This window comes from Octopus bimaculoides, chromosome 28, assembly GCF_046866305.1.
Source record: "Octopus bimaculoides isolate indiv1 chromosome 28, ASM4686630v1, whole genome shotgun sequence".
Taxonomy (NCBI): Eukaryota; Metazoa; Mollusca; class Cephalopoda; order Octopoda; family Octopodidae; genus Octopus; species Octopus bimaculoides.
Window position 1 is genome coordinate 15,044,346 of NC_142955.1, and position 22,096 is coordinate 15,066,441.

General features: G+C 36.4%; 2 protein-coding genes across 2 annotated transcripts; both read left to right on the plus strand.

Annotated features, from left to right (window-relative positions):
* Positions 1-95: 95 nt before the first annotated feature.
* Positions 96-10,110, plus strand: LOC106882788 (uncharacterized). The gene is made up of 5 exons (XM_089343817.1): positions 96-1,025; positions 2,763-4,470; positions 6,818-7,161; positions 7,267-7,783; positions 9,806-10,110. The coding sequence occupies exons 2-5, from the start codon at positions 3,144-3,146 to the stop codon at positions 9,826-9,828; spliced, it is 2,211 nt and encodes a 736-aa protein (XP_089199943.1). The 5' UTR covers positions 96-1,025; positions 2,763-3,143; the 3' UTR covers positions 9,829-10,110.
* Positions 10,111-10,140: 30 nt separating this feature from the next.
* Positions 10,141-21,874, plus strand: LOC128251068 (uncharacterized). The gene is made up of 2 exons (XM_052977403.2): positions 10,141-12,016; positions 20,201-21,874. The coding sequence occupies exons 1-2, from the start codon at positions 10,141-10,143 to the stop codon at positions 21,565-21,567; spliced, it is 3,243 nt and encodes a 1,080-aa protein (XP_052833363.2). The 3' UTR covers positions 21,568-21,874.
* The last annotated feature ends 222 nt before the right edge of the window (positions 21,875-22,096 follow it).

The following is a 22,096-nucleotide window of genomic DNA, read 5'->3' on the forward strand; positions in this document are numbered from 1 at the left end:
TGAACATTTCCAATTACTTTTGAAGGTTCAAAATCTGCGTGGGCAGCATCAAGGGCCTCTTTGTTTGTCGATCTCTTTTATATCTCACTTTCCTAATGGTAAACTATATATTTACCCCACTCACTCACTCTGTCTGCCTGTCTCTCTCTCTCTCTCTCTATGTATACACACACATATATAATATATATAACTGTGAGTGAGTATATATGTGTAAGGAGTCTGATCAGAGCAACAGGGTCATTTAAAAATGCTATGTGAAAGGTAATCAATAATAATAATATGCTAATTTGTTTTTTGAACGTACCTGTTGCGTGCTTCACACTTCAAAGATGTGGCAAAGCGAGAGAAAGGAAGTGAGGGAGAAAGAGAGAGAGTGAAAGAGACAGTGAGAGGTGACAGCGTTGGTTATGTGTTTTGAAATGTTTATCACGTCGCAACATATATGATTGCAATAAGTGTCACGTGGTGGAAGTAAACGCAATTGCCAAACTTTCATTAATAAATCCATTTATTATTTCGATCATTTGCGCTTCAATTTGTACCCAGATATTTTCAGACACACACACTCGCCGCCGAGACGACGGCCTTTCGATAGCACGTGCGGTTCGCCGGCGGATCTCCGCCGCCGATGCGTCTTCCGCTGCTTTGCTCGGCTCCCTTTCGCTCCTACAACAGTCCACTACGTCTGTTGCTAAAGAAATTCTCGCAAAGACAAATTAACCGCAGCGTGCTAACGTTTCTGTCGGCTCTTTGCCCTTATTTAGATATAAATATTCACACAAACACACACAGAAATATAATCAGGTACAATAAACTAAAATATAAAGGGATTTAAGAAGAGTTATCTTTCTGAATTATTACAGTCAGGTGATACGCATGCGCAATGAATGTACTTCCTACTTAATATGTCTTGTGTGTGAAGTTTTCGTGATTAGCCGATAAATACATTTATGATAATTATAATACATTTCTCATCTACCACATACGCACATATATGACAACACAGTCTTTTGTGAAACCTTTCCGTAAGTATTTAACAATGAAAATATTCAATGTTTTAATTCTGTAGGTTTTCGGTTTTTGGCGCGTCCATTCTTTGTGTCTCTTTTATGAGAGATGTCCATGATTTGTGTTCGACTCGGCTGCTATTTCTAGCGATAGAAGGCAGATGTCCTTGATTTGTGCGGAATAGCTCATACACATAAGTTCGATATTACCCGATCTGAGAGAGTTTTTTCAAATTATCTTCATTCGTTTGTGGGGAAACTTTTTATAAAAAGTCACGAAAATCTGATTTCCACCCGCTTTTACGACACCGAAAACCATTACAATTCGGCGGACCTGGCACAGTCATCTCACCCCTAAACTGACCTTTCCGTTTTGTTTATTTATCTGGGGCGGGGGTGCATAACTACAGATTTTTGCACATCTCTCCCCGACCTCGGATGATCATAACTTTCAGAAAATGGATATTTCTTAATGAAATTTTCTACGAATATGTGTTATATCATGTAGATTCCAAATACACACTTCAGTTCGTCTTAACTTTCATGAAAATGGATATTTGCTAATGAAATTCTGTACAAATTTCCCTCGAACAATGTAGATTCCGACGACATAGGAATTTGGGGAGAAAACAATTAGGTGTTATTTTTGAGAACCGTTCCCCCACTCGGGGGTGTTTCAGAACGAGTCGTCTATATTTGTTTCATTTTATCCTTTATCCGTGTATATTCCTTCATTTTGCCTCTGATTACTTCTGCTTTTCTATTAGAAACGTTTACCTGGGAATTTACTTGAAATGAAAAAAAAAAATCTTATGCAACAGATAAGACGTCTTAATGGCACATTTCTGTGTACTAGACCTTTAGCTGTTATTTTTAGCATGACGAGTTTTCTGGTGACAGCTTAATTCGCCTTTATTGCCTGTTTGCTGTTTCAGTAGAAATCTACGGATGCACAAACGTACAAAAAGTTAAAAATTAAAAACAAATGTAATTGTTTTCACCTTATAGTTAAAAATTAAAAACAGCAATGTCAAATTATATTTCTGCAGAAAGACTAATGCTAGTGTCCACTATTCTGTTGTTTTATTTTTAAACTGTTACACATTGTGAAGGTGTCAGTTTAGATTACAAATATTTCAGCTTCACACAAGATTCTGTGTTGTAAATTTTGATAGGTAAGTTCATCTTCAGCTTTTAACGTCCATTGTCTATGTTGGCATGGTTGGATGGTCTGAGCAGAGCTGGGAAGCTCCCGCAGACTCCAGTTTGATTCCTCATGGTTTCTACAGTTGGATGCCCTTCCTAATGCCAACCACTTCACAGTGCACAGGGTTCTTTATATGGCACTTCACAGGCACTTTTACGTGGCACCACACAGTTGCTTTAACATGGTGGCACTTTTCTATGGCACTGCATGTCTGCTTTTATGTGGAGCAGTCACAAGTGCTTTTTGCCACCAGAGGGATGAGTGTGAATACTTACGCTGTGGAGTACGGGTCTTCTTGAGTAAAGTGAGGTGTCAGACATCTTGTTCTTTGTCACATCACCTGAAAGTTTCAGCATCCTAAGTTAATTCATCAGCCCTTCCTCCCATGTCTTCTTGGGTGTCCCACTTCCATGTGTCCCATGTACTTTGAGAGATCAACACTTCCTTATGAAGCTGTTGTCATCCAGCTCAGTTGATCTCATTAGAAATGAAGTTGTATTGTTTAAGTAATCTCAATATTTCACACTGTTGTTTCTCTCTAATTTCAGAACATCAGACAACATTGACATAACAGAAGAAACATCCTCAATATCTACCATGTTTTAAAAACTAAAAGAAAATATTATACAAAAAAGATGTACCAGATTGTTTTTTACAAATCTTTGGCAGAATTCATGTGAAACATTTCCTCTGAAATAATATTATAAGCAAAATTTCTGAACATCACCAACTGGAGTGTCAAGAAGAGTAGCTTGTGTGTTGATTAAATTTGCTAAACAAAGATAACACTGGACAGAAGTACAACAGTAGAAGTGCATGTAAGGAATAAAGTATAAAAACAAAAGCAATAAAAATATATAAACTGGGATTTGAGAGGAAAAATAGTGGAAAAGAATGAGAAAAGTATACGATTGATTTACCCTGAACCCATGACAAAAGAGATGGGATCATTCGAATGTGATATCTGTACAAAGTTCTTCCTTCAAAAAAGTGACCTACTTAGGCACAAACGTATTCATACAGGAAAGAAACCCTGTCGTTGTGATGTCTGTGGTAAATCATTCTCTTGCAGTAGTAAGTTATCTGCACTCAAACGTTCTCATACAGGGGAGAGACCCTATCATTGTGATATCTCTGTTAAATCATTCTCTCAAAGAGGTCGCATTACTGTGCACAAACATATTCATGCAGGAGAGAAACCATTTAATTGTGATATCTGTGGTAAATCATTCTCTGAAAGTTATGCCTTAACAAAACACATTCGTATTCATACAGGAGAGAAGCCATATCACTGTGATATTTGCAGTAAACAATTCTCTAGTAAAAGATCCTTAACATCACACACTCATACTCAAACATATTGTGACATTTGTGGTAAAACATTCTCTTGCAATAGCAAGTTATCTACACACAAACATACTCATGCAGGAGAGAAACCATATAATTGTGATATCTGTGGTAAACCATGCTCTAATAATAGTGCCTTAACGTTACACAGACGTATTCATACGGGAGAGAAACCATATCGTTGTGATATCTGTGGTAAATCGTTCACTCGAAGTAGTTACCTTACGGGGCACAAACGTATTCATGCAGGAGAGAAGCCATATCAATGTGATATCTGTGGTAATTCATTCTCTGATAATAGTGTCTTAACTAAGCACAAGCATATTCATACAGGAGAGAAACCATATCACTGTCATATTTGTGGTAAGCCATTCTCTGGCAGTACTGCCTTAGTAGCACACAAACGTATTCATACAGGAGAGAGACCATATAATTGTGATGTCTGTGGTAAATCATTCTCTCAAAGTATTCACTTAACTGCACATAAACGTACTCATACAGGAGAGAAACCATATCACTGTAATATTTGTGGTAAATCATTTACTAGTAATAGTTCTTTAAATGTACACACACGTATTCATACAGGGGAGACGCCATATCATTGTAATATTTGTGGTAAATCATTCTCTTATAGTAGTACCTTAACTATGCATAAACATACTCATACAGGAGAGAAGCCATATCACTGTGATTTTTGTGGTAAAGCATTCACTGATAGTAGTAATCTTTCTACACACAGGCGTATTCATACAGGAGAGAAACCATATCACTGTTCTATCTGCGGTGAATCATTCTCTCATAATAGTACCCTAACTACACATAAGCGTATTCATACAGGAGAAAAGCCATATCACTGTGATATTTGTGGTAAATCCTTCACTCAAAATAGTAAGTTAACAAAACACAAACATATTCATACTAGGGAGCAATGAAAAGGGTAGTTTTTCGTTTCTTATTTGCTATATTTAATTTTCCTGTGTGTTATGCAATGGATATTATAACTAAAGTATTTCCAAAAGGTTTAGAATTTGTTCTTTTGATCCGCTGCTTCTTTGACCATTCATGCATTCCCTTTCCATGGTGGAACGACCTTTATACCAAAACTTGTCCTCCTGACAACCCTACACATTGTTCTTTATTAGATACTGCATCCCTAAATTTCTGTGAATTTATTGCTTACTAGCAGTATAACCCGGCGCTGCTCGGGATTAAGCTAGGATTATTAAATGATTAAGTTCTTTATTTCAAACCAAAATAAGTAACATCGACATCAGATTTGAGCGAAATCCGTTGAAATTGGTTTGGCTGAAAATGGTTTGCTGGCAATTTGATTGGGAAATCCCATAAGGAATCGGTTTATTGGTTATTTTCACTTATTGACTCTTTTTTTTAAATGTTGCATTAGAGATCTGCATAGGAGAAGGTTGATTTGAAGGTTTGCATTGGGGATCTGGATTGGAGTAACTTAGGAAAGCTTACCAACAACCTTAACCAAAAAATAAGGAGCCTGTCCCTTCTATGTTAACTCTAACCCTAAACCCTAACCCTAACTCTGACCCTAAAACCGTAACCCTAATCTTAATCCTAACCGTAACACCCTAGTGGAAATCGTGCGGGTGTTAATCTTTAAAATTACCAAACCCTTTTTGTGGTCCGAAAAACGGGTTGGGTGGGTGGGGTGACTGACAAATTGTTACATACATTTTTGTTTCATAGTTGTGAAATATAAACAAAACTCTTTTGCTCTCAAAGTTGTATGTGTGAGAGTGAGAGGGGGGGGAGGGAAAGATGAACGATTTAAAATAAATATATTTGAATTGTTGTGTGAGAAAGTATATATAATCCTATTATAGAATATAGTGTCTTTCAAAAACATCTTATATTTGAAACTATATCTCATGTTTAAGAAAAAAATGCATTTTACTCTGTCTTCCTTAGCTACATTTTCTTTCCTAATACGCTTTGTCTCCCTCTTCCACTTGTTCGTTCCTTTTTTATGTTTTTTGTTAGACGCTGTCTTGGTGAGAGAAATTTTTTTTTCCTTAGCCGCTTTGTCTCCCTCTTCCACTTTTTCATTTTTTTTTTTTTAGATGCTTGGCAAACACTCTGTTTCTCCCCTTGTCACAAACACACTATTTCTTTCTTTCTCTCCCTCTCTTTCTTTCTCTCTCTCTTGCTCTCTCTCTCTCTATCCCTCTCTCTCTCTCTCTCTCTCTCTCTCTCTCTCTCTCCTTCACGCCCGTACGCACAGATTTGACTTCGCCATGTCAAACTTCAAAATTGGTAAAAGTTTATCGATTTTTACAGCTATACGCGGGTGCCTCAGTGAGAAAAAGTTGACAAAAACACAGATAGGGTCATGAACAATGTCCTCCTAAAATTGGAGCGACATGCGTGCTAATTTGTGGACGTGCATAACCCACATCACGTACACACACACACAAACATCTTTTGTTTTATAGATATTGATTATCTTTTAAATGCTTCACTCATTAAATATATTGTACAGTAACATAACATGTGACTGTTTCGTACCCAGGAATATTGTAAAGTTGTCAAATGTGTACATAAACAATGACCTCAAGTACAAAACAGAAGAGACCACAAAGGAAGAACATGAGGCATAAGTATAGTTTAGTGCCCCACAGCACTGATTCCTTGTTAGTGTCTGAAGAATCGTTTCTTTAAACGAAACTTTGCAGAGATACATTTTCAAGTGTTCATGAAATTGAGGAAAAAAGGTTTGGAGGAGATTCTGATCACTCTCAACCCCACCCTGTCTTTGTTAATACTAACTTCAGAACCTGGGAAAACCTACCAGCCATTTGATCACTTATGGGTCTAGTGACACAATCCAGATTCGCTACATTCTCACTAGAAAGCAGAATAGGCGGATACTTGTGAAACATTTTCTCTGAAATAATATTATTTGTTAAATTTCTGAACATGAGCGACTGGAGTATCATAAAGTGGGCCCTATGTTCTGAATAGAGTTGGATGAATTTATTCAAGTTTTGTGAAACAAAGGTAACATTAGACAGAAATACAACAGTACAAGTGCATGTAAGGAATAAAGTATAAAAACAAAAGCAAGAAAAATATATAAACTGGGATTTGAGAGGAAAAATAATGGAAAAGAGTGAGAAAAGTATACAATTGATTTCCCCTGAACCCATGGAAAAAGAGATGATATCATATGATTGTGATATCTGTACAAAGTCCTTCCTTCAAAAAAGTGACCTACTTAGGCACAAACGTATTCATACAGGAGAGAAACCCTATCATTGTGATATCTGTGGTAAATCATTCTCTCAAAGAGGTCACATTACTGTGCACAAACGTATTCATGCAGGAGAGAAACCATTTAATTGTGATATCTGTGGTAAATCGTTCACTCGAAGTAGTTACCTTACAGGGCACAAACATATTCATGTAGGAGAGAAGCCATATCAATGTGATATCTGTGGTAAATCATTCTCTCATAATAGTGTCTTAACTAAGCACAAGCGTATTCATACAGGAGAGAAACCATATAATTGTGATATTTGTGGTAAGCCATTCTATGACAATAGTGCCGTAGCAACACACAAACGTCTTCATTAAGGAGAGAGACCATATAATTGTGATGTCTGTGGTAAATCATTCTCTCAAAGTATTCACTTAACTTCACATAAACGTACTCATACAGGGGAGAAACCATAGCATTGTAATATTTGTGGTAAATCATTCTCTTATAGTAGTGCTTTGACATCACACAGTCGTATTCATACGGGAGAGAAACCATATCACTGTAATATCTGTGGTAAATCTTTCTCTTATAATAGTACCTTAACTACGCATAAATATACTCATACAGGAGAGAAGCCATATAACTGTGATGTTTGTGGTAAATCATTCACTGATAGTAGTAATCTTTCTACACACAAGCGTATTCATACAGGAGAGAAACCATATCACTGTGATATCTGTGGTAAATCATTCTCTGATAATAGTGTCTTAACTAAGCACAAAAATATTCATTCAGGAGAGAAGCCATATCACTGTGATTTTTGTGGTAAATCATTCTCTCAAAATAGTACCTTAACTACTCATAAACGTATTCATACAAGAGAAAAGCCATATCATTGTAATATCTGTGGTGAATCTTTCTCTCGTAATAGTACTCTAACTATACATAAACGTATTCATACAGGAGAAAAGCCATATCACTGGGATATTTGTGGTAAGTCCTTCACTCAAAATAGTAAGTTAACAAAACACAAACATATTCATGCTAAGGAGCAATGAAAAGGGTAGTTTCTCGTTTCTTATTTGCTATATTTAACTTTCCTGTGTGTTATGCAATGGATATTATGACTAAAGTATTTCCAAAAAGTTTAGAATTTTTTGTTTTGTTTTTGCAGTTTTTATTTGCTGCTTCTTTGACCATTCATTCATTCCCTTTCCATGGTGTAAGGACCTCTATAGCAAAACTCGTCCTCCTGACAACCCTACACATTGTTCTTTATTAGATACTGCTTCCCCAAATTTCTGTGAATTTATTGCTTATAATCTTTTAAATGCTTCACTCATTAAATATATTATACAGTAACATAAGATGTGACTGTTTCGTACCCAGGAATATTGTAAAGTTGTCAAATGTGTACATAAAAAATAAAACGACGGCCTTTCGATAGCACGTGCGGTTCGCCGGCGAAACTCCGCCGCCGATGCGTCTTCCGCTGATTTGCTCGGCTCCCTTTCGCTCCTACAACAGTCCACTACGTCTGTTGCTAAAGAAATTCTCGCAAAGACAAATTAACCGCAGCTTGCTAACGTTTCTGTCGGCTCTTTGCCCTTATTTAGATATAAATATTCACACAAACACACACAGAAATATAATCAGGTACAATAAACTAAAATATAAAGGGATTTAAGAAGAGTTATCTTTCTGAATTATTACGGTCAGGTGATACGCATGCGCAATGAATGTACTTCCTACATCATATCCCGTTAGATGACTTGTGTGTGAAATTTTCTTAATTAGCCGATAAATACATTTATGATAATTATAATACGTTTCTCATCTACCACATACGCACATATATGACAACACAGTCTTTTGTGAAACCTTTCCGTAAGTATTTAACAATGAAAATATTCAATGTTTTAATTCTGTAGGTTTTCGGTTTTTGGCGCGTCCATTCTTTGTGTCTCTTTTATGAGAGATGTCCATGATTTGTGTTCGACTCGGCTGCTATTTCTAGCTATAGAAAGCAGATGTCCTTGATTTGTGCGGAATATCTCATACACATAAGTTCGATATTATCCGATCTGAGAGGGATGTTTTTTCAAATTATCTTCATTCATTTGTGGGGAAACTTTTTATAAAAAGTCACGAAAATCTGATTTCCACCCGGGGGTGTTTCAGAACAAGTCGTCTATATTTGTTTCATTTTATCCTTTATCCGTGTATATTCCTTCATTTTGCCTCTGATGTCTTCTGCTTTTCTATTAGAAACGTTTACCTGGGAATTTATTTGAAGTGAAAAAAAAAATCTTATGCAACAGATAAGACGTCTTAATGGCACGTTTCTGTGTACTAGACCTTTAGCTGTTATTTTTAAGCATGACGAATTTTCTGGTGACAAGATTCTGTGATGTAAATTTTAATAAATTAAAATGGTAAGTTCATCTTCAGCTTTTAATGTCCATTGTCTATGTTGGCATGGTTGGATGGTTTGAGCAGAGCTGGGAAGCTCCAGCAGACTCTAGTTTAATTCCTCATGGTTTCTACAGTTGGATGCCCTTCCTAGTGCCAACCACTTCACAGTGCACAGGTTGCTTTATATGGCACTTCACAGGCACTTTTACGTGACACCACACAGTTGCTTTAACATGGTGGCACTTTTCTATGGCACTGCATGTCTGCTTTTATGTGGAGCAGTCACAAGTGCTTTTTGCCACCAGAGGGATGAGTGTGAATACTTACGCTGTGGAGTACGGGTCTTCTTGAGTAAAGCGAGATGTCAGACATCTTGTTCCTTGTCACATCACCTAAAAGGTTCAGCATCCTAAGTTAATTAATCAGCCCTTCCTCCCATGTCTTCTTGGGTGTCCCACTTCCATGTGTCCCATCTACTTTGAGAGATCAACACTTCCTTATGAAGCTGTTGTCATCCAGCTCAGTTGATCTCATTAGAAATGAATTTGTATTGTTTAAGGAACCTCAACATCTTACACTGTTGTTTCTCTTTAATTTCAGAACATCAGACAACATTGACATAACAGAAAAAACATCCTCAATATCTACCATGTTTTAAAGACTAAAAGAAAATATTATATGAAACAGATGTACCAGATTGTTTCTACAAATCTTTGGCAGAATTCATGTGAAACATTTCCTCTGGAATAATATTATAAGCAAAATTTCTGAACATCACCAACTGGAGTGTCAAGAAGAGTAGCTTGTGTGTTGATTAAATTTGCTAAACAAAGGTAACACTGGACATAAGTACAACAGTAGAAGTGCATGTAAGGAATAAAGTATAAAAACAAAAGCAAGAAAAATATATAAACTGGGATTTGGAAGGAAAAATAATGGAAAACAGTGAGAAACGTATACAATTGATTTCCCCTGAACCTATGGAAAAAGAGATGATATCATATGATTGTGATATCTGTACAAAGTTCTTCCTTCAAAAAAGTGACCTACTTAAGCACAAACGTATTCATACAGGAGAGAAACCCTATCGTTGTGATGTCTGTGGTAAATCATTCTCTTGCAGTAGTACCTTATCTATGCACAAACGTATTCATACAGGGGAGAGACCCTATCATTGTGATATCTGTGGTAAATCATTCTCTCGAAGAGGTCAGGTTACTGTGCACAAACGTATTCATACAGGAGAGAAACCATATAATTGTGATATCTGTGGTAAATCGTTCTCTCAAATACATCACTTAACTGAACACAAACGTATTCATGCAGGAGAGAAACCATTTAATTGTGATATTTGTGGTAAATCATTTTCTCAACGTATTCACTTATCTACACACATACGAATTCACACAGGAGAGAAACCATTTAATTGTGATATCTGTGGTAAATCATTCTCTGAAAGTTATGCCTTAACAAAACACATTCGTATTCATACAGGAGAGAAGCCATATCACTGTGATATTTGCAGTAAACAATTCTCTAGTAAAAGATCCTTAACATCACACACTCATACTCAAACATATTGTGACATTTGTGGTAAAACATTCTCTTGCAATAGCAAGTTATCTACACACAAACATACTCATGCAGGAGAGAAACCATATAATTGTGATATCTGTGGTAAACCATGCTCTAATAATAGTGCCTTAACGTTACACAGACGTATTCATACGGGAGAGAAACCATATCGTTGTGATATCTGTGGTAAATCGTTCACTCGAAGTAGTTACCTTACGGGGCACAAACGTATTCATGCAGGAGAGAAGCCATATCAATGTGATATCTGTGGTAAATCATTCTCTGATAATAGTGTCTTAACTAGGCACAAGCGTATTCATACAGGAGAGAAACCATATCATTGTGATATTTGTGGTAAGCCATTCTCTGGCAGTACTGCCTTAGTAGCACACAAACGTATTCATACAGGAGAGAGACCATATAATTGTGATGTCTGTGGTAAATCATTCTCTCAAAGTATTCACTTAACTTCACATAAACGTACTCATACAGGAGAGAAGCCATATCATTGTAATATTTGTGGTAAATCATTTACTAGTAATAGTTCCGTAAATGTACACAGACGTATTCATACAGGGGAGACACCATATCATTGTAATATTTGTGGTAAATCATTCTCTCATAGTAGTGCTTTGACATCACACAGTCGTATTCATACGGGAGAGAAACCATATCATTGTAATATCTGTGGTGAATCTTTCTCTCATAGTAGTACCGTAACTACGCATAAACATACTCATACAGGCGAGAAGCCATATGACTGTGATTTTTGTGGTAAATCATTCTCTCGAAGCTATGACTTAACTAAACACAGCCGTATTCATACAGGAGAGAAACCATATCATTGTAATATCTGTGGTGAATCTTTCTCTCATAATAGTACCCTAACTACGCATAAACATACTCATACAGGAGAGAAGCCATATAACTGTGAGGTTTGTGGTAAATCATTCTCTCGAAGCTGTGACTTAACTAAACACAGCCGTATTCATACAGGAGAGAAACCATATCATTGTAACATCTGCAGTGAATCATTCGCTTATAATAGTAGCTTAACTGCACATAAATGTATTCATACAGGAGAGAAACCATATCATTGTAATATCTGCGGTGAATCTTTCTCTCGTAATAATACCCTAACTACTCATAAACGTATTCATACAGGAGAAAAGCCATATCACTGGGATATTTGTGGTAAATCCTTCACTCAAAATAGTAAGTTAACAAAACACAAACATATTCATGCTAAGGAGCAATGAAATGGGTAGTTTCTCATTTCTTATTTGCTATATTTAATTTTCCTGTGTGTTATGCAATGGATATTATGACTAAAGTATTTCCAAAGAGTTTAGATTTTTTTGTTTTGTTTTTGCAGTTTTGATCTGCTTCTTCTTTGACCATTCATGCATTCCCTTTCCATGGTGGAAGGACCTCTATACCAAAACTTGTCCTCTTGACAACCCTACACGTTGTTCTTTATTAGATACTGCATCCACAAATTTCTTTGAATTTATTGCTTATAATCAGTCTGTTGCCCCACAACAGACTGATTCCTTGTTAGTGTCTGAAAATAGTTTCTTTGAATGAAACTTTGCAGAGATACAATTTCGAGTGACCAGATTGATGATTTTCCTAAAATTGAGGAAAAAACTGTTTGGAGGAGATTCTGATCACTCTCAACCCCACCCTGTCTTAGTTAATACTAACTTCAGAACCTGGGAAAACCTACCAGCCATTTGATCACTTATGGGTCTAGTGACACACAGAAAGCAGAATAGGCGGATACTTGCGATTGCAAAGTTGTTCTTTGGTAAAGAATGGACTTCACTACATAGGTTAGCAGTTATTGGCTTGAGACGGACAATGAGAAAGTCGGAGATTTGAACCAATCTGTAAAAGAAACTCCTGGAAGCTCATGGATGCTTCAGATGGTTGGAAATTTAGAAATGTACTAATTAAAGCCTTTGATGAAAAGAGAGAGAGATAGGACAATTGGAAGCTCTGATGAGACAACCCATGTAAAGCTGCAAAAGAAATCTGTGGCTGGTGCAAGATGTCACCCATTTGAGGGATGACATGGTGGTGGAACAGGGAAGTATACTGAGCAGTAGAAGCAGAGAGGCAGTCTCGGAAGAACGGGAGCAGTTGGTAGCTAGAAGAGAAGCCAGGAAGCAGGACACTCTTTAGCAATGAAAAAGTAGAGTACAAAGAGGACCAAAAATATGAAGTGTTCTGGTTTGAAGAAATTGATGTGTGAGATGTGTGTGCAGACGGATAATGACTGACTTGCATTCAGTGATTCTGAAAGGAAAGAGGCTTGGAAGTGCAAATATGAAAGGATATTGTTTTAAGAGCATTGTCAAGAGCAAATAGCAGAAGATCCTCAACTCACAGAAAAGGACTTCCAGGCTAGATTCCAAAAGTGACAATACAAATAGAATGGGAACTTTTTGATACCCCTTCATATCTGTATGAAGCAATTCGATCCTGGATTCCAGATCTGGAAGTACAACTCTAGCCTGAAATATGAGACTTCTGTAGACCTTCCTTCTGGTCATGGCTTTGTAGTCTGTTGCTGCTGTCAATGTCATGTCTTACATTGTTTATCCTATTCAGTATTTAGCAGCAATCATAATGTCAGCAGTTTTCATACCCAGTGTAAATCATCATGATACAGGTAACTCTCTTCCAACATTCAGATGGTTTCCACTCCTCTCTATGTTAGCTATTTTCAACTACATCTTTAATCTTTATGCACTCCCACAATATTGACTGTTCGCCAATACATAAAGTGTTTTTCTGAAAGGTAGAGACTTAAAATATTGTGAAATTAAGCCTGAACACGCTGTATACAAATGTTTATATTTACAAACTTGCAGACTCTTAACTTGTAATGTGTAAATTGTTTGTTTCTTAAAGGCATCATAAAAATGTATTCTCATTCTCTTCACCATGTCCCTCCCCTCTCTCTCTCTCTCTTTCTCTAGTTATATATGTATATATATATATTATTTCTTATGCATTGCTTTCATTCTGTTTTAAACTTTGTCTTCCAGCGTTTGCTATCACAGCTATCACATACAATTCCTGTTTTCTGATTTGATAAAAATAATCAAATTGCAAAATCTGTAAAAAATTTATAAAATTTTTGTGGAATAAATTAGTCACAAACTGGGATTCGGTGTGAAAAAGTTCATCAATGTAGCAAGTTTGAACATTTCCAATTAGTTTTGAAGGTTCAAAATCTGTGAGGGCAGCATCAAGCGCCTCTCTGTTTCTCTATCTCTTTTATTTCTCACTTTCCTAATGGTAAACTATATATTTACCCCACTCACTCACTCTGTCTGTCTCTCTCTCTCTCTTTATATATATATATATATATATATAGAGAGAGAGAGAGAGAGAGAAAAAGACAGAAGGTGAGTTTATATGTATAAGGAATCTGATTAAAGTGACAGGGTCATTTAAAAAAGCTATGTGAAAGGTAATCAATAATAATATGCTAACTTTTTGTACATACCTGTTGTATGCCTCACGCTTCAAAGAAGTGGCAAAGCGAGAGAAAGGAAGTAAGAGAGAGTGAGGGAGAAAGAGAGAGACAGTGAGAGATGACAGCGTTGGTTTTGTGTTTTTAAATGTTTATCATGTCGCAAGAAAAGATATATCAATATATATATACACATTGTTTAATCAAAAGCGGGAGAGAAGTGGGACAAAAGAAATTAAAGAGTAAGAGAGAGAGTAGATACATAAAGCCACAGAAAACTTCATACATACACACAGCAAATATTGGCTGTTAATTTCACTTTTCATTACCACATGAGGATAAAATTAACTCACAAATGGCTGAGTACTCCACAGATATGCATAACATTAACGTAGTTCTCAGGGAGATCTAGCCTCATACTGAATATGACAATGCTAGCCCCTTTGAATTACAGCTACAACTCAACACATATATGAATATATTTGTTTGTGTATAGTTTAGTTTAGTTAAAATATGATTGCAATGAGTGTTGAGTGGTGGAAATAAATGCAATTAAACTTTCATTAATAAATCCATTTATTATTTCGATCGTTTGCGCTTCAATTTGTACCCAGAAATTTTCAACAACTGCACACCTGAAGAAATAGAAAAACGAGTAATTTTATCTCCTAAAAATTCTGCAGTGGTGAAGAGGAGGTTCAGAACTATCCATTTGAATTCAGAGTAATTCTATCTCCTAAAAATTCTGACGGTCTTGAAATAAATGAAGAAGTTCTTCGTATTATACCACTTCGATTTGCATATTCAACAACAATTAATAAGTCTCAACAGCAAACGTTTGCATCAAACGGTATTTTCTCATGGCCAGTTATATGTCGGATTTTCAAGGGAACGCGTTATAAACACTATCAAAGTAAGAGTTAAGACAATTGGGATAACAGACAAGGCCCCAAAATATTGTCTACCATGAAGCCCTGTGAAGAAGACCAGGCCAGCAGCCACTCTATCATTACACCTTTAAAGTCGGGGAACCAGTTAGGGGCCCACTGGATCTCTCTCGGCAAACCAGAAAATTGCATCGGCCAGCATGACCACTACCTCCAAGCCCATTATATTTATATATATATATATGTGTAGAAACTCTGCCAAATCAGACTGGAGCCTGGTGTTGCCATCCGGTTTCACCAGTCCTCAGTCAAATCGTCCAACCCATGCTAGCATGGAAAGCGGACGTTAAACGATGATGATGATGATGATGATGTGTGTGTGTGTATGTATGTGTTTGTCCCACCACCACCATTGCTTCACACCTATGCTGGTGCATTTAGAGACTGATAGAATAAGCACCAGGTTTACAGGGAATAAGTCCAGGGGTGAATTTCTTTGACTAAAGGCCGGTGCTCCAGCATGGCCACCGTCAAATGACTGAAACAAGTAAAAGAATAAAAAGATTGCCTGGAAAACGTTCTGTACCACGAAACCAAGAAGGTTCTTTGAATATGTTCGATGTATCTTAAGGTTAAATAGTAATTCTGTTTGTGTAACAGATATTTTGGTTGGATTAGATAGTCGTTGGTGTTACATTACTTTCTAAATTCTGCAAGTGTCACAATATACTTTTCTGTGCCTGAAATTTTTGTAAGGGGCGGGGTGACTAGTTGATTAGATCGATGTCAGTACACAAACGTGTTCTTAATTTATCAACCCTGAAAGGGCGAAAGGTAAAGTCGACCTCGGCAGAATTTGAACTCAGAATGTAAAGACAGACGGTCATAATATACAAACATTTCTCATGGCACCAGTACACTCTTTACAGATGCTTTACATTTTAAAAATATTTTCCACCATTATCCGCAAGGTGGTTTCTTCTCCGATGTGGATGTTCTCAGCAATTTCTTCTAAACTCTGGGGAATGGGGGGGGGGGTGCTTGGATTATGATCTCAAGCCCTTGGCTTCAGTTATTTTGATTTTATCCTCAAGCCCCATTAGAAGGGCTGAGATAATCCAGATGACATTTATTTCTGGTGGGATCTCTTCAATAACTATTTTGGGTGTTCTCCTACCCATATAGGTTGGTAATAAAACGACTTGATTGGTTTTTATCGGTTGGAGCCAATGTTTTATAACCTTTTCCTCGTTTTTGAAGTACACCACCACTGTGGCATATCTTCTCCCTCTGGTCAGGAACTCGATGTCTTGCCAGATGGGTTGTAGACACTTCTCGATTTGTTCTTTGGATGCCTTGTCCATTTTCTTGTCTTTTATTATCATAGTCTTATATGTAATTATTTTCCTCTTTGTTTCTTCGATAAGTTCGTTAGGGAAGATGGCTTTAACATCAAAACCTCCCCTTTCGAACATACCTCTGTATTGTCGCAGTGAGTCTAACTCTATGTTTAATTTGTCTTTTCTCACACCGGCTGCGGTGGCAAAAAAGACTTTCTTTTTGTCGTCTTCTGTCGGGTTTACTTTTCTGTTATTCATTTCAGCATTTATTTTCCCTTCTTCGTTCCGTTGTTTCGTTTACTGCATTTATGTGGCTTTCGTTCACATTTTCGTTATTTTGACTTGTTTTACGGTTTATCTTTTGGTTAGCCTGGTCAGGGTTAGAAGACTTGCCATCCGAATTCATTTTCACACATTTTTTTTTTCCAAAATACTTTCTTAAAAAATTATTTTCCTTTCAAAATTTATGGAAGGGAACAACAGTCCACTACGTCTGTTAAAACAACGTAGAGCAATAACAAAAGATCCAAACTCAACAATGAATAATAATAATAACAATTCTCGCAAAGACAAATTAACTACAGCGTGCTAACGTTTCTTATTTCTTTATTGCCCACAGGGGGCGAGACATAGAGGGACAAACAAGTACAGAGTAAGGGACTAAGTCGATTACATCGACTCCAGTGCATAACTGGTACTTAATTTATCGAATCCGATAACAACAGTCGAAATACCATTAAGCATTTCGCCCGACGTGCTAACGGTTTCTGCCAGCTCGCTACCTTTGCACAGATATAAATATTCACACATATACACACAAAAATAATCAGGTGCAATAAACTAAAATATGAAGAGATTTAAGAAGAGTTATCTCTCTTAAATATTACAGGCAGGAGATACGCATGCGCATATATCATATTCGTTTTGAATGTCTCGTGCATGAATTCTTCTTAGTCACCTTATAATACGTTTAAAATGTTTACAAAACGTATTTATAATTTATTTCTAAACTAACCGATACACAAATGTAACAATACTATCCTTTATGGAACATTTCCGTAAGTATTAAACAATGAAAGCATTTGATGTTTTTAATTCTGTAGACGTTTGGTCTTTGGCGCGTCGATTCTTTGTCTTTTCTATGTTTTATGAATGAGAGATGTCCTTGAATTGTGCGAGATCTGGCTGCTATTTCTAGCTATGGGAGAGATATATATCTATAATTTGTGCGAGATCTGGCTGCTATTTCTAGCTATGGAAGGGAGATATCTATAATTTGTGCGAGATCTGGTTGCTATTTCTAGCTATGGAAGGCAGATATCTATAATTTGTGCGAGATCTGGTTGCTATTTCTAGCTTTGGAAGGCAGATATCTATAATTTGTGCGAGATCTGGCTGCTATTTCTAGCTATGGAAGGGAGATATCTATAATTTGTGTTCGACTCGGCTGTTATTTCTAGCTATGGAAGGGAGATATCTATAATTTGTGCTCGACTCGGCTGTTATTTCTAGCTATGGAAGGGAGATATCTATAATTTGTGCTCGACTCGGCTGTTATTTCTAGCTATGGATGAAAGATGCCCTCAATTGGTGCGGAATACCTCATGCGCATAAGTTGGATATTACCCGATTTGAGGGAATTTTTTCAAATTATCTTCGCTATTCATTTGAAACTGATGAGAGTGGGGAAGCCTTTTATAAAAAGTCACCAAAATCTCATTTCCGCCCGCTTTTACGACACCGAACACCATTACAATTCGGCGGACCTGGCGCACAGTCTCCCCCACCCTCAAACAAACCTTTCCGTTTTATTTATACATTTATTTTCACCGGATTCCCATGTTTTCGATGATGGAGTTTCCGAATAGGCAAAAAACGGAAAGACTTCCTTTTGTACCCCCAATCTCACTTGGTTTTACGACAACGAACACCATTACAATTCGGCGCACGATCTCCCACCCCATAAGACCTTTCCCTTTTATATATATATAGAATTAAAAAAATTTTTTTTTTTTTTACACCGGATTCATGTTTTCGATGGCGAAGTTTCCGAATATACAAAAAACCAGGTTTTCAAAATTTTTAGTCACCCCACTCCTCGCCCCCGAAATTTTAAATTTTTTAACAAGGAATGTTACTGCTGGTTTGAGTTGAAATCTGTTTCTTTGGCTACTGACTGGCCGGAGCTATCTGTCTGTCTGTCTCTCTCTCACTCTATCTATCACTCGTCCACCTTCGTTTGTTTCCGTAGTTTAAACTTTATAAATAAATATATTTCATTTCATGTTCAGTTTAAACTTTATAAATAAATATATTTTTGCATTATTCATTATTGTTTTTAAAAACAAATCACATACACCAATGACCACCACCACCACGCGTAATCCAAAGTTGGAATTAATCACCGCGATATTGCCATCGCCACCGCTACAACAGAAAATAGTATTAATTGGCTTAAGAGACATGGACTTTTAAATACCCCAAAAATATGCCCCTCGTGTGGAGCTAGCATGATGGAAGTAGCCAAAAAGTTTTTTTTTCTAATTTGATAAATTCTACGGAAACAAACGAAGGTGGACGAGTGATAGAGAGATAGACAGACAGATAGATAGATAGATAGCTCCGGCCAGTCAGTAGCCAATGAAACAGATTTCAACTCAAACCAGCAGTAACATTCCTTGTTTAGATTTTTCTACTTTCGCTTCTGACAGCTAATACCATGACAGTGCCGAAATTTTTCCTGAAAAACTTCAAAATTGGTCGGTCTAAAAGTAAAAATAAACGGCTGTTTTGTCCGTTTCCGCATTCGTAGATTTATAGTGAAACAGCAAAAGCACCAAGGCACGTGAAGCTGTCACCACGAAACACGATATGCTAAAAGTAACAGCTAAATGTTTTAGTCATTGGCTCAGCACCTATGTTTGTGTTCTTCATTCCAAAATAAAAACTTTCATATACTTCCAAAATGGGACTTCATCCATGTGTATCCACGTGCATTCTTCAATGTTTATTTTTGCTTGATTTGTCATAAAAGTCATAGAACCTGCAACTCTCCATGTGATCACATGACCTACTCTAAATAACTGCACATTTCTCTTAAATTTATCCTATGGGTCATGAATATTGAATACCGTATGTGATGATGTCAGCCAGCTCAGTTGATCTCATTAGAAATGAAGTTGTATTGTTTAAGGAACCTCAACATCTTACACTGTTGTTTCTCTCTAATTTCAGAACATCAGACAACATTGACATAACAGAAGAAACATCCTCAATATCTACCATGTTTTAAAGACTAAAAGAAAATATTATACAAAAAAGATGCATAAGATTGTTTTATACAAATCTGGAAAAATTCTTGTGAAACATTTGCTGTTAAATAATATTAGCAGAATTTCTGAACATCACCAACTGGAGTGTCAAGAAGAGGGGTCTGTGTTCTGAAAAAAGTTGGATGAAATTATTTAAGTTTTGTGAAACAAAGGTAACACTGGACAGAAATACAACAGTAGAAGTGTTTGTAAAGTATAAAAAGAAAAGGAAGCAAAATATATAAACTGGTATTTGAGAGGAAAAATAATGGAAAATAGTGAGAAAAGTATACAATTGATTTCCCCTGAACCCATGACAAAAGAGATGGGATCATACGAATGTGATATCTGTACAAAGTCCTTCTTTCAAAAACGTGATCTACTTAAGCACAAACGTATTCACAAAGGAGAGAAACTATACTGTTGTGACATTTGTGGTAAATCATTCTCTTGCAGTAGTAAATTATCTACACACAAACGTTCTCATACAGGAGAGAAACCATATCATTGTGAAATCTGTGGTAAATCATTCTCTCAAAATAGTAACTTAACAAAACACGTACATATCCATACAGGAGAGAAGCCATATCATTGTGATATCTGTGGTAAATCATTCTCAAGAAGCATTCATGTTACTACACACAAACGTTCTCATACAGGAGAGAAACCATATCATTGTGATATCTGTGGTAAATCATTTTCTCGAAGTAGTAATGTTACTGTGCACAAACGTACTCATACAGGAGAGCAGCCATATCACTGTGATATCTGTGGTAAATCATTCTCTTACAGTAGCAAGTTATCTACACACAATCTTTCTCATACAGGGGAGAAACCATATCATTGTGATATCTGTGGTAAATCATTTGCTCGAAGTAGTAATGTTATTGCGCACAAACGTACTCATACAGGAGAGAGACCATATCACTGTGATATCTGTGGTAAATCATTCTTTGGAAATACTGACTTAACAAAACACAAGTATATTCATACAAGAGGGAAGCCATATCATTGTGATATTTGTGGTAAAGCATGCACTAATAATCATGTCTTAGCAAGACACAAACGTATTCGTACAGGAGAGAAACCATATCATTGTGATATTTGTGGTAAATCATTCTCACAAAGAAGTCACTTATCTACACACAAAAGTATTCATACAGGAGAGAAACCATATCACTGTGATATTTGTGGTAAATCATTCTCTCAAAGAAGTCACTTATCTACACATATACGTATTCATACAGGAGAGGAACCATATCATTGTAATATCTGTGGTGAATCATTCTCTCATAATAATATCTTAACTATTCATGAACGCATTCATACAGGAGAGAAGCCATATCATTGTGATATTTGCGGTAAACGATTCTCTATTAAAAGTTCCTTAACATCACACCATCATTCTCATACAGGAGAGAAACCATATCATTGTAACATCTGCAGTGAATCATTCGCTTATAATAGTAGCTTAACTGCACATAAATGTATTCATACAGGAGAGAAACCATATCACTGTGATATCTGCAGTAAATCATTCTCTCATAATTATACCCTAACTATACATAAACGTATTCATACAGGAGAGAAACCATATCATTGTAATATTTGTGGTAAATCATTCTCTCGTAATAGTAACTTAACTGCACATAAACGTATTCATACAGGAGAGAAGCCATATCACTGTGATATTTGTGGTAAATCCTTCTCTCAAAATAGTAAGTTAACAAAACACAAACATATTCATGCTAAGGAGCAATGAAAAGGGCAGTTTCTCGTTTCTTATTTGCTATATTTAATTTTCCTGTGTGTTATGCAATGGATATTATGACAAAAGTATTTCCAAAAATTTTAGGTTTTTTTTTCATTTTGTTTTTGCAGTTTTGTCCTGCTACTTCCTTCATCATTCATGCATTCCCTTTCCATGGTGTAAGGACCTCTATTCCAAAACTTCTCCTTCTGAAAACCATACACAACATCCTTTATCAGATACTGCATCCACAAATTTCTGTGAATTCATTGCTTATTATCTTTTAGATGCTTCACTCATTAAATATATTATACAGTAACATAAGATGTTTGAAGTCTATGTCGTGCATTGCTCTAGCAACGAATCGTTTTTTGTTGTTGTTTTTTCGTTCTTTTAGGGAGAAGAAACCCTATTTTCATTTGACGCTCATCATAGTCTGTGAATTTCTTAAAGATAATGATACGAAACTAAATGTACTTAGTTTCACAATGTTGAATACTCTGTCGTGGATAGAAGGCGGCCAGCCCGGTGGCTGTGGGAA